At 47.7% G+C, this 13,674-nt stretch overlaps 1 protein-coding gene across 1 annotated transcript; it reads left to right on the top strand.

Annotated features, from left to right (window-relative positions):
- The first annotated feature begins 1,786 nt into the window (after positions 1 to 1,786).
- Positions 1,787 to 10,963, top strand: LOC127061038 (serine/threonine-protein kinase PAK 1-like). Its single transcript, XM_050986957.1, has 8 exons — positions 1,787 to 1,820; positions 5,129 to 5,226; positions 5,945 to 6,057; positions 6,722 to 6,839; positions 7,508 to 7,607; positions 8,004 to 8,200; positions 9,375 to 9,512; positions 10,892 to 10,963. The coding sequence occupies exons 1-8, from the start codon at positions 1,787 to 1,789 to the stop codon at positions 10,961 to 10,963; spliced, it is 870 nt and encodes a 289-aa protein (XP_050842914.1).
- Positions 10,964 to 13,674: the final 2,711 nt, after the last annotated feature.

Here is a 13,674-nt window from a genome sequence, read left to right on the forward strand (position 1 = left end):
CAGCTCTTCAGGGCTCTGAGAAGCAATTTAGGAAATATCCACTTATGCCTTTGTTATTTTTGTTGAAGGCATGAAAATGGATTTTCTTTTGGCCTTCCTTGCTGGCCCTCTACACTCTATTGCTACTGGCCAAGCTGACAGCTCACTCTATAGTTTTTAATACCAGGAACATGAAATCTTCCTTTCTCACTCACCTCATGATCAGCACTGCTGAATAGACGCTTCACGTGACCTATAGTGGGCAGGGGAAAATGAACCAGATGCAGTGAGAAAACTGCCTGGGCTGCTGAATCCCACAGAACAAGTCAACTCAAACAGAGGCTATTTCCCGTTTCTCAGCTTCTCTCCAGGAGACACATTTCATTCACACAGTGAGCAAAGGATCAGGACAATTTTCTTGGTTGTGCCTACTCTTTGGCCTGTTTTGCCAGTAAATTAATACAAAGATGACCAAGAAAATGCAGAGTCTTCTTTAACACTCGATGCTCCTGTTCTAGCAAACACATAAAACAGCTTCTAAAATACTCTCCTTTAGGTTCTTTTCAAAAAAATCAGCTGCATACACTAATTCTCATTAACTTGCTAAAAACAGTGTCCCAGAAAAGCTTCCCCAAGATCCCCCTGAGCTGTGGCAGTTCTATTGTGAAACAGCACAGCAGCAGCTGCAGGGTTCAGGAGCAGACACTCACTGCTTTGGAGTTTGCATTTCATTGGAAAAGGGAAAATCACTTTTTTAGCACTCAGTAAAAGATCACGTTAGACAGTCAAATCCCTTCATGACAAAATTTAGAAAGAAAGAATCGTAGGAACAACTGCAGAGTTTTTAGAAGGCCCTCCAAGAAGATCTTCCAGTCTACATTTTCAAAGCTGTCTTGCTGTCCCAGCAAACTGAGGAAATGACAGACTCTGCTGCCACAAACTCGCCCGTGGAGGGAACGGAATCCCTGACAGTTCCCTTGCAAATGCTGCCCCTGTGGCTACAGACACCCCCTTTTTATCTGAACCTGTTGACAGGAGCTTTACCAAACCAGTGACATTCCTAATGCTCTTTCTGTTTATAAATCAGAACCTCAGTCACTAAGGAAGAGCTGGAAGACATACAAAAATCGCTCTGGTTACACCAATGGAAAATCTCTACTTACGTGCCAAGTGAGTCAGGAAATATACAGAATAAGTAAAACCATAAGCTGCAAAAAGTGCAGGACCAAGTCGCTCAATCATTGTAGCACTGCTCTGCAAGTTGGCAGGCTGTGCTCTAACAGTAGAAAAAGCAAGGCTCTTGTCAGTGCGTTCACTGACAAATGCCTCAATCAGTAGGATGCTCCTACACTGAGCAAGCTCTAGGGCTGCTCTGACACTGAGGCCTTCCATACACCAAGGCAACCTTCTGATGTCACCACGATGACATGGCAACCATGCCCTGACATCGCAAAGCAAACGCTCTATATTGGTATGTGAATTTATGCCAAGCAATAACCAACCTTCCTTACAGCAAACAGAAAACAGCCTGGGAGCTTCTCCTCCATCACAAAGCAGTAAAAATTCCCCTCGTGGGCCAAATCTTGTTGTTCAAGGGATCCAAATGTAACTCCAAGAGTGCACAAAGCACCTACAGCCTGTACCCCAACTGAGCACTCGGTTGGGACCCAGGCAAAGGAAACCAGACCAAGAAAATGGCCCACAGCATTTCACATCTGAGAAAGGACCCCTTTTTTTTACTTTTTAAAGGTTTCTTAAACCTTAACAAAGGACTGAATAAGGAAAGATTGCAGCACTGGGAGTCTTCATGACTAGCCGCCACACGCTCATCTACAAAAGGGGTACTCTGCCTTTCATACCCTTAGCCCCTCCCAACGTTTTGTCAGTCAAATCTTTCTCTGCTGTCCATTGCTGGAGATTACCTTCTTACATCTTGATTGGAGGTCAGGTGTTGTTAAGCCGCGCCTCCTGGTCACAAGCCAGCCCTCCCCAAAAGCCCTGACTACCAAGGCTATTACAAGGGGATAAGAAAGAGGACTATGGGAGGACATATTTTAATAACATCACTTCACATCTGAACATCCACATAACATCTATCTCTTAATTGTGAGAGCCAACTATTTCATTACTCACCTATAGCACACAGAACCAGAAGAGAAGGCACTGTGGGCATAACAGATGAAATCATTCCTAACAAATCTTCCCACATATTTGCACATTAATTGGACATGCCCCGGACACCTGTGGATGTATACCTCTGCCTTTCTTCCCCATTCGGAAGTAGTCCAACTGGCAACTTGTGGGGAAACCAAGGGCTTTGTGGGGGCTGCAGTGCTCTGCACGCACCCTTGCCAACTGCAGCACAGAGCTTTGGTGCCTAAAAAGAGCAACCAGAGGGAAACAGCTGGAAAAGGTTTCATTTTGTTCTTTCTTACCTGCTAACAGAAACTGTCAAAATGAAAGTTACCAAGCAGGGCCTGATGCCTGCTGCCAGCTCAGAGTTAAAAAGGAGGCATTACTTTATTTCAACGCTGGGAGCATGGGGAATCACTTCCCTAAGCCCTGCACACCCAGCAATCTCACCTACTAGTTTGTATCCATGCAACTAAGATATATTCAATACTTTGCTGAAACACACAGGCTAAACATTACCCCAAATTTATTGACATATTTCAAACACTTCTCAGAATTTATTGACATCAGAGTAGGAGCGTCCCCTATGTCCCTGGTGGTCATTGCCACAGGTTCAGGAGGAGACTGATGCACAAAAGAACCAAAGAGAAAACTGGGCTTGCAAAGCAAATTAATTCCATCAGTTGCAGTAGCAAATAATACATACCGACTGTTGGGGTCTCTAGCTTGTCAGAGTGACCCTGAGAAAAGTTGGAAATTCCCTTTTCCTTGCCTGGCGCTTGAAGAAGGAGACAGGGCTCCTTCTTCTTTCTCAGTCTCAAGGTTGTTTATTGTATCTTATCTATAAAATTATATCTCCTGTCCTGCCAAGGTCTGCTCAGCAAGACAGTCAGAGGCATTCTGCCTGCCCCCAGGGTGGTGTTATGTCTTTATGCTAAAAACTACGTGTACAATGTTTACAATTACTTTCCAATACCTATAACCTATGTTCGACAGCGAGCTTCTACTCTAAACTAATCTAAATGTGCCAACAACACAGCAGAAGATGGAGGCCAAGAAGAAGAAGGAGAAAGGGAGGATACGCCCAGATCCCTCCATCCCGCCCCCTGAACCCCCATTCTAAAAACCCCAAAATTTACTTTTTCACCCCGTGATAAATTCACTATCTTTCAACTTAATTTATTGTGGCTTGCAGATCTTCATCTAAGGTTGGTAACTTGCTCCACAGGTCATAATCACAACCACAAGCATTTCTGTGCTCTTTTCCTGGGTCTCTGAGACCCCTGGCAGGGGTCTTGGCTGCTCAGGACAGCCAGAGGGATGTCCTGGGTCCTGACAACCAACCCCTGGATTCCCAAAAATCTTCTGAGCAGGAGAAGGAGTAGGAGTGTGGTGCTTGGCAGCAGTGGGAGGTAGGCAGTGCACTTCCAGGACATCCCTTGGATCAAAACCATGTGCATCTCGTCCTTCTCACCCCTCCACCCCAGAACCAGGCTTGTATCTCCTGCTCAGGAGTGGAATTTTCCCAGTTACGACATCAGCTCACACATGGCTGGCTGTGAGATGAGGCCATGATGACTCCATGACTCCCTGCCACCAAGGGCTCCATTATACATTGTTCCTCTTTTTTCAAAGCTTGACTGCCCACCGATGACCAACATATTGTTTCTCTTCCAAGGGTCAAGTCCCCCCCTGTTAAACAATACACTTTTCTTCATTGTCTTGTCAACCTGCTCAAACAGGGATCAAATATGGCAGGGCCTCAGACACAACTCCGGTTCTTTACACAGTTGTTTGGGAAATATCCCATTCCTCAAATTCTCCTTTGGTGGTCAAGAGCCTCATAAACCTCATAAACCAAGAGCCACCTTCCCTTTGAATGCATTCCAGCTACCTTCTTAGCAGGACCACTTTCCTTATTCTCAAGGCCAAGATAGCCACTTGCACACAGTAAGCACTGCAGTGAGGGAGTACAGGGTTCAGCACTGCCTGTTAAAGCTAAAGGAATTCACAAGACAAAACCCTATTTGTTACACTTAATGCCTTGCCTTCCTATTCTGGGAATCAAACACAAGCGTTTCATCAATACATCCTGCAAGTGTTCCTGCTGAGTGAAGCCACATTGCTGTGTCAATAAAGCAGCCAGGACTCTGGTCATGCAGAAAAAGCCAATTCTTTATTCACATCACTCATTTTTATACGTTTCATAGACCTCATGTTCAGCTCCAACTGGCTGGTAGTTTTCTTGCCTCACAAATCATTAGAAGGTTAGAAGGTGTTTTGTGTGTACATGCTAAGACTCTCTTTTTAAGACTCACACTTACACAGGTGATCACATTTTTCTTTTGTGGATGTTCATGAGACAGATTTCTTGTTTATTAGAGATGCAAACAGTTTTCCCAGCACAACAGCTTGTTGTGCTAAGTGCACTCATTCTCATGACTTTTCCTATGAGAAGTTAGCTGGCTGCAGGTAGAAGACACAACAGGCCAGATGGGAATTTAGCAGACCAAGGCCTGATTTTAGAAGGCCTTTCTGTTCTACTACTCCTACCTGTGTGCAACAGAAATAATTGAAGAAAACACAGATTCCCTACTGAAATTATTCTGCTCCCTTCCAAATCAGTTCACTCCTCAAGCAAAACCCTCAGGCACATCCCCGATTCCCTCTCTCCCAGCAGCTCAGAGCTGCATTGCACAGCGCTTGCTGTGTGCCAGACAGCACAAAGCAGGCTGGCCTGGTGGCCCTGAATATTTCTGCAAAACACTCTGCATCTCACCCCTTTGCTCTGGCTCCGTGCAGAACTGCAGGACTGCAGGCGCTTCCTCCCAGAGCTGTGTCAGGCACTGGCTCCTGCAGATGTGACCTGCCGAGCTGTCACTGCCTCCCGCCGGCCTCGCTTCCCCTGGCAGAAGTGCCGTGCCTGAGGGAGGCTGCCCTGTGCTCCAGCCTGCCCAGCAGCCCGGCTCCCTCCCCTGGTGCCCAGAGTGCTGCACACACTGCTGACCTTTCCCAGGACTTACAGGGCAGCCGGCAGAAGAGGAGGAATCCACAGCCAGTAAATACCAACAGTTCCGACAGACTCTGCTGCACTTGAGGGCTTCCCCCTCTGGTGTGAGCTGTGGCTGGAGCTTTGGGTAGAGCTGTGCTGAAAAGGCACAAGAAGCACAGACTGGTAGCAAACCTGCAAAATACATCTGGGAAAGTCTTTGTCCTCCTCAGCTGCCAGAAGAAAGGTACAGAGGGCAGTGGTTCCTTCCAGACAAGGAGGTGCTCACTTGCTCTCTTTGCCAAAACAAGGGTGGTGCTTTAGAGTACCTCCCTGCTCTTTGGGGCTACAGCTTCAGAGTCCTGAATTCTCATTTCTGGCTGCCAGCAAATACATCTGAAAGTTACTGGTAGTTCCTTAGCCACCTGCAGTGTGCACTTGGGAACTGCAAGTAGGGAGAGATCTGCAAGGTGTCCCTAAAAGCCCTAAGTCCTGCCCATAGCCAAAGATGTATCCAAAATATTAAGGCATGGGTTACTTCTTCTGAATCCCAAACAAAGCAGCAGAGAGTGTGGTCAGAGCTCTGGTGGTGATAGCTGAGACACCTCTGTTACCAAGTGGATAAGGCAAAATGTCAGTGGCCCCATAAATCCTGTAACTGCCTCCAAGGAAAAATGACTGTTGGAATGGGCTGTTGGAATGTCAGCTCCTAATTACTGCAGTGCCTAATCACAAGGCAGTTTGGCACAGCTCAGCTGTGTCATTGCAAAATCACTTGCTCCATGTGTGTTGTAGTCTCGTGCCACCAACATCTCAAGTTACTGATTTTCAATGTCATTTTAGGTGGCCATAAAGAAAATAAATCTTCAAGGACTGAAGAGGAAGCAATTAACCGTTAATGAAATCATGATCATGAAGAAGTATAGGAATCCCAGTGTTGTGAACTATTTAGACAGGTGAGAGGTCATGGTGTTATCCCATGGATGTGCGATTACATACAGCAAACATGAGAGGTTAAAAACCCAGTTTGGTCAGTGGCAGAAAGAAAAGCTGTAATTATTATTTATTAATATTTATTTATTCATCTCCAATGGATTAAAAGAGAGTGCATCTTGTCTGCATGAGTTTTCCCTGGCAAATGTAGTTTGAAAATTATTCCAAAATTATTCAGAACCTGGATCAGCTGTATCTTCCAAGTCAATATCCTCGAAGTACACTGCCTTCACATTTTCTCAGGATTGGTTTTTTAAAGCTTCTTAAATGCTGATGAACCATCCTAAAGTGGATTTCCCTTAGATCGTTGCCCCTCTTTGCCATTGCTTTCCATGCCAGGAGGACTAGGTGCTTATTTCCAGAAACACCACGTGTGACAGGGTTGTTTATCTGGGTTGTTACTAAACTGCACTTTTCACTTGCTGCCCATCTAAGACATCTCCTTTTTCACAGCTGTGCCTTTCTTCTTCAGACTGCAGAGATTGCAAACAATGCACAGCCGAGAGGGAATGTCTATTCCTTGTATTCTGTCCTAGTCCCAAAGGGAGCTGGAAACAAGAAATCCGGAAGCAAAAAATTATCCTAGCCATGGATGTTCCTCTCCATTCCCTTGTTTCCTTTTTTCAGCTACCTTGTGGGTGAGGAACTCTGGCTGGTTATGGAGTACATGGATGGAGGCACCCTGAGTGATGTCATCAGCAGAATCTACCTGTCTGAAGACCAGATGGCAGCCATCAGTCGGGAGGTCAGCAATCCGATCTGTGCTTCTGAGGGCTTGGGCAGGATTGTCTGGGAAACAGGGGCTCAGAGCTGGACTGATTTAATGTGCCAAGCTTTGTTTTCCATGTGGCTGGTATGCTATGGGCAAGTCAAAGCATCTCAAATGAAATGCCTGCCAGTGCCCCTGCACTCACTGTACTCAGTTGTTGTACTCTTATCTCCTGCTGTTGTACTCTCACTCTTCCTCTTGTATTTGCTCTTTTCTGTCTTCCTAAACTTTTGCCTTCACTGCATTCCTTGCAGCAAAGCTGGTGGCAGGATTTGAAACGAACAGCAAAAGACAAAAAGAGAGACTCATTTCTCTCAGTCCTCAGCTAAAAAGAATAGGAGTGCAGGTAAAATGCTGTTTATTTCTGAGCACATCCACTGCAGCAGTGGTCATCCTGGCTGGTTTGCAGGGGACAATCTATAAGAGCAGATGCTGTTGCTCTTTTAAAAGCTGACATGCCTTTCCTTAGAAAGGTCCTGCTCCGCAAGTGTTGGAGCAGCAAGCTCTTCCTCTCAATGGCACTGTGTTCTGCCAGTACTCCCCTTTCCCCTGGAGAGGGAATATTTTAGATTCTTTGTTTCCTTTCTTGTGTGATGAAATCACATCACTTCTTTTTGCCCTCCTGTTTCTGTTTTCTCTCTCAGTGCCTGCAAGGACTGGATTTTCTCCACTCAAACCATGTCATCCACCGAGACGTGAAGAGCGACAACATCCTTCTCAGAACTGATGGCTCTGTCAAGTTGGGTCAGTATATTCTTGGTCAGGTGCAGCATTCCAGGGATGTGTGGCTGCTTTGAGTGACGGCCAGTTCCCCAAAATTGGAGCTGCTGGCAGTGCAGGGGCACCAACTGTGAGCATGTGACAGGGTTGCAACGTGTACAGAGGTATGACAAGGAACAAGCAGTCAAGAGTGGCGTTGCTCTGTGTGTATCCCTTCGAGAGAAAGGGAACTAGAAGTCTAAAGCTTCCAAAGGACAAAAGCCACTGCTGGAGGAGCAGTATAAAAAATGGGGAGACTTTTAAGTCACCAGTGCCAGGAGATTCAACAGCACATATTCAAACCTCTGCTGGGGAATTCTTTTCCTTGGTTTCCTAATTGCAAAGAATTAAAATAAACCCAGTATTTTGCTTTCTCCTCAGCTGATTTTGGCCTCTCTACTCAGCTCACCCCTGAGCAGAATAGACGGTGCATGATAGCCGGGACTCCTTGGTGGATGGCACCTGAAGTGGTGACAAGTCAACCGTATGGCCCCAAAGTGGACATTTGGTCTTTTGGAATTGTGGGAATTGAAATGGTAGAACGAGGACCTCCTTACTGCAACCAAAGTCTTGCCTCGGTAAGGAACAAATACTCTCTGATCCCGCTGTCTTTCTCACCTGCCCCATGTCTTGCGTGCCATTGGACAAAATCCCATGACCATCTGCTGGAACTACTTCCACCAAGGTCCCCTCCTAAGAATGTCCCTGCAACACATCAGCATCTGCTGTAATTTTGGTTGCATCAGTGGGAGAACTCAAGCTTTGCCACATGCAAACAAACTCCATTCTCAGGCAACACTTGCCTTTGGGTATAAGTGGTTGTCCGATCGGCTGTCTGTCTCTGTCGGACATGGGTAGGGTGGTTCGCGTGGGACGGTTCGCAGGCAACCCGCGTTGAACAGATGAGTCTGGACTCCTCTATAGTTCAGTCTTCAGGTTGTTTATTATAGCTTATCTATAAGGTTTTTGTTCTGCCCAGCTGAGATCTGACTAGCAAGGCAGCCACAAGCACTCTCCCTCCCTTTAGGGCGGTCGCACATTCTTATACTGATAATTACGTATATGATATTTACAATTTTTCTCCAATACCCATCACCTTTATTAAACAGTGCACCTTTAGCATGAACCAATCTAAAATGCACACATCACAGAGAAGATGGATGACAAGAAGAAGGAGAAAAGCCACGAGGTCGGGCCTGAATCCTCCATCTTGCCTCCATTAGACTACCCTGTACCAAAATCCTAAAACCTACACTCTATTCTATAAAAACACCTGCCCTACACCATTCAAACCTCAGAAACCTCCAGACCCTCATGCTTTGATAGCACGACCCTTGAAGGGTCAAAATCAAGCCACCAGGTGCTCTTGGCTACATTCCAGGACTTCTGAGCCCCCCAAGGAGTCTCCCTGGGACTCAGAGCATCCGAGGTGATGCGCTGAGTTCCCACAAGTGATTCCAGTTCTATTGTCTGTGGAGATGGCCCAGTAACAGGAAACAAGCATCTTAGAACTGCTGTTATCTTTCCAGAAATGAAGGAAACCCAAACCCAACAAAGTTTTTAAAATTGTGGTTTTTAGAGAGGAACCTAACCCACTGTGCAGTTTCTTCTCACTGGGAAACATGCCTGAAACCAGGGCAGGAGGCTGTGAAGGCCACATAAGTTAAAAAGAGAGGTTAAACAAAGAAATCTGGCAGAGAACCTAGAGATGTGAAAGCAGCAGGTGGAGCCTGGTGTTTCCTTTTTCTCCAGACTAAACATCTGATAACCACAGTAAGGACCCCAAAGCTGCAGCAGCTTAAGCTCCTCTCAGCTTTGCTGCGTGACTTCCTGAGCTGCTGCCTGCAGACAGACGAGGAGGAGCGCTGGTCTGCCAAGGAGCTCCTGCAGGTAAAGTGTGAAGGGGCTGCAGGAGAAACGGTGTTCGAGGGATGGGCTCCTCCTCCACTGAAGTCCAAGGCATCAGATGAGCCCCCTTCCTCCTCAACTCCACACTTGGTGCTCTTCAAATAAAAATGGTGAGGAATCCTAGACTGGGCTGGGCTGGCAGAGACCTGTAAAGGTCCACTGGTCCAAGTGTCTTGCAGTGAGCAGGGACATCTTTAAAGAGATGAGGTTACTCAGAGCCTTTTTCCACATGACCTGGAATGGTTCCAGGGACGGGGCATCTACAAGCTCTTGGGACAACCTGGGCCAGGGTGGCACCATGCTTCAAGTAAAAAAGTTCTTCCTTAGACCTACTCTGATTAGATGTCCTTTGTGTTTAAATATTTGCCCATATCCTATTCTAACTGGCCCTGTTAAAAAAGGTGTCCCCCACTTTGTTCAAAGCCACTTTGAAGTCTTGAAAAGTGGCAATAAAGTCTCCCTGGGGATTGTTCTTCACAAAACTGAATAACTCCACATCTGTCCGCATTTCCTGAGAGAACAGGTTCTCTGTTTTCTGACTTTTTCTTGTCCTGTTTTGTAATTTGGTGGGGTGTTCACTTTTATCTAATGGCAAAAGAATTGAAGTAGAGCAATGAGGGTACTGAGACATGAAATGGTGGTGAAGGAACCCAAGGAAGCCAGTCCTGGCCCAGCAGTCAGAGATTTGGCTGTGGGCAGGAGGGGCTGTGGGGGGCTCACTCTGAGCCTCTGAGGGGCCCTGGTTTGTACCCCCCCAGCTCAGCTGTTTGCGTTTGAGCAAACAGCTGTCCCTGTTTGCTCAAACGCAAACAGGGACAGCTGAGAGGGACTTGTCCCAGCCCCATCTGCTGACTGGCACGCTCAAGCAGAGGGGAACTGCCCCAGGGTCACTGCCAGGTTGTGGCAGAGAGGGAACTGCAGGACCCAGTGCCACTGGGCTGGTCCTGCTGGGAAGGAAGGTGCCATCCAGCACAGGCAGGGCAGGGCATGGAAAGGGAGACACTGCTCTATTCCCTGTGGAAATCAGCACAGTGCCTGTCTTTCAAAAGCAGGGACCTATGTGAGTCATTGGAGTTTCCTGAAAGAAAGAAATGCCAGGGACAGAAACACCATTTCTAGAGCACTGGCAGGGCAAAAATCCCAGCAAGATGAAGCCATCACAATAAAGAGATGAGTGGCATTCTGGGCCAGGTTTGCCTGTGATGGCAATGTCCTGCACATCACGACTGGGGAGCAGATGGTCCCATTGTTCTACATTCTGGGTCTTTCTAGGAACCAGAGGAATCCTGATTGAGTGTGTGAAGCACTGAGCTTGGAAAGTCCTGGTTCACTGTTTTTTGTTTTTTTTTTCCTGTGGACAGCATCCATTTGTGACAACAGCCAAGCCAGCATCCATCCTGTCACCACTCATCAACTTAGTCAAGAAGAGATAGAAGAATTAGGAGATGAGAACATTACACTCATATCCAGATGTTATCTTCATAAGCAACTTAGAGTAGCATTGTAGAGTATTGTAGAGTATTCTAGAGTAGGATTGTTGAAGAGTTTTGTAGAATAGGATTATAGTATAGGATTATAGAATAGAATTATAGATTAGGTTTAATTAAATAAAGTAATTTTTTAAAGTTTCGTAAATTTTAGCTCATTTGGAAGATTCCCCTCTGTGGTGGTTTGAGAGGAACTGAGTTTTTTGGGATGCATGTGGTCAAACCAATTCAGATTTGAATACTGGCACCTGCAAACCAATTCAGATTTGAATACTGAGGATATGGATACCCTCTGAGAATGCAGGAGGGTTTAAAGCGGAGAACTCCCGGGGGAACCTCTCTCTTGGGTTCCGTCCATCCATGAAAGAGATCAGACCTCCCCTGCCGGGCTCCGAGCTGGGTGGCGGAGGGGGATCCACGAGGCTGGAGGAGGTACGCTGGGCCTTGGACGGAGAAGGGAGATGAAGGCCCCTGCAGCATGGAAGGGTGGAGGAGCACTGAGAGGCTTCGGGCAGCCCCCCAGGGGAGCGAGAGAGAGAGACAGAGACAGAGAGATGGAGAGAGAGAGAGAGAGAGCTCTTGTCTGTCCCTGTGCCACCTTGAAATTTGATAGCATGGCCAGGCGGTGTGAAGGAGAAGGGGGGCGTGCAGTGAGAAGGTGCCCCTGGCAGGGCAGCCTGGGAGTTCCAGAAAAGCAGAGCCTGAGATTTTTAACCCTTTTTTTGGATGATGGAAACGTTACAAATGCTGATTCCTCCTGGGGTTGAATGAGAAGAGAGATAGAGATGAGGTAAGAGGAAATGGACCACGAGAGAAGTTGTGAAGAATCTTAGGTGGGAGGGAGACGATGGAGTGGCCTTTGGCTAGGCTTTTCTGATATAGCCATGGACAGAACCATTTTTCCTGTGACACAGAGACTGCATTTATTGGGGAGGCAATGGCTCAGAGCCAAGAGAGTGCACTGATGTGATGTGAAGGAGTGCGTGAACAGAGACAATGGGTGAGGAGGGTGCTAGGCTCTTGATCTTCAGTGGAGAAGAAGATCTCTGTTTTTGAGACCCCTCAGCCCCAGGGGGTGAAATCTGGGGGGGACAGGTGTCCCAAAAGTGAGAGACTATGCTTTTTTGGAACTGGGCAAAGCACCCTTTAAAAAGGAAAACCCTAGAAGCAGCTCTGGTCCATGTGCAGTGGTGAGAGCAGTGGGCATGGAAGGAAGTTTTCACGATGGCAAATGTTCTCTGGACAGTGCCATGTGTGACATGGAAATACAAGAAGTTTCAACTGTGTTTCTTGGGGAAGCCCAAGGTGCAAGAGGTACTCCTCTCTCCTTGATAAACTGAGAATTGATAATCTGAAGAGTGGTGCTGGACTGAGAGTTGAAGATCTGAGGGGGGGATGTATTGGAAATTGAGTGGGGGGGAGGAAGAATGTTTTTGGAAGGTTTTCATTTTGAGTTCTGTGTGTTTCTTTTTATATATAGTTGTAGGTTAATGAAGTTTTATCCCTTTTATTTCTAAGCTGAAGCCTGCTTTGTTCTGTTTCTGATCACATCTCACTTTCACCTGGGAGAAGGTATTTTCATGGGGGCACTGCCATTGCACCAGGGTCAAACCATGGCAAATTTCTGACCCTTTCAGAAAACTCAACATTTCCTTCAGAATTACCAGTTCTTTTCTGTTGGTGCTAAATCACACTCATGGTTTCTTTGGAGTGCTTTGAAAGTGGGGAATGATCTTCTTCATTCATTCTCTACAGACCAAACTGCCTTTGGAATATGACCCACTGGCCTGTTTTTGCCTAGCTGCCTCTAGTTGAGGCAGAAAGGGCAATGGCATTTGCAGGAAAAAAACAAAGGAAGAATGGGGCAAGCCAAACACCTTGTGCAGATGCAGGCATTGAGCTGTGACTCAAGAGCATTAGGGTTCCTGCCACTTTGAACTGGATCCCTAAATGAAACGTCTTTGGCAGAAGGAGAGCCTGGCTCAAGTGAGAAAGCAGAAAGATCCGAGAGGGTGCTCGGGAAGGTCTCCTGCGGTGCAGAGCTGTCAGCGCCTGTGAGGTGAGAGCGGGCCCGGCCTTGCCCGGGGCGGAGCCCCAGCAGAGCCCCGGCAGAGGCCGGAGCAGCCTGAGCCTCGGCAGAGGCAGGCTGGAAGGAGGCCCTTGTAGCTGCAAGAGGCAGCAGCCGGGCCCTGGGTGCCTCTTCCTGGGAGCGGGCGAATCCTCGGCTCTCAGAGCCCGGCTGGCAGCTGGCTGCTCCCGAGGGGAAGCGCAGCCGTGCTGGGCACAGCCCGGACTGGAGGCATTGCCCGTCTGGAGTGTGCCCAGGAGCGGAGCAAGGCAAAGGGCAGCCGAGGGCCGCTGGGCTGGCTGAGGATTCCTCCTCTTCTGCCGGCTGCCCTGTAAGTCCTGGGAAAGGTCAGCAGTGTGTGAAGCACTCTGGGCACCGGGGAAGAGAGCCGGGCTGCTGGGCAGGCTGGAGCACAGGGCAGCCTCCTTCAGGCACGGCACTTCTGCCAGGGGAAGCGAGGCCGGCGGGAGGCAGTGACAGCTCGGCAGGTCACATCTGCAGGAGCCAGTGCCTGACACAGCTCTGGGAGGAAGCGCCGGCAATCCTGCAGTTCTGCACGGAGCCAGAGCAAAGGGGTGAGATGCAGAGT

This window comes from Serinus canaria, chromosome Z (assembly GCF_022539315.1).
Source record: "Serinus canaria isolate serCan28SL12 chromosome Z, serCan2020, whole genome shotgun sequence".
Taxonomy (NCBI): domain Eukaryota; kingdom Metazoa; phylum Chordata; class Aves; order Passeriformes; family Fringillidae; genus Serinus; species Serinus canaria.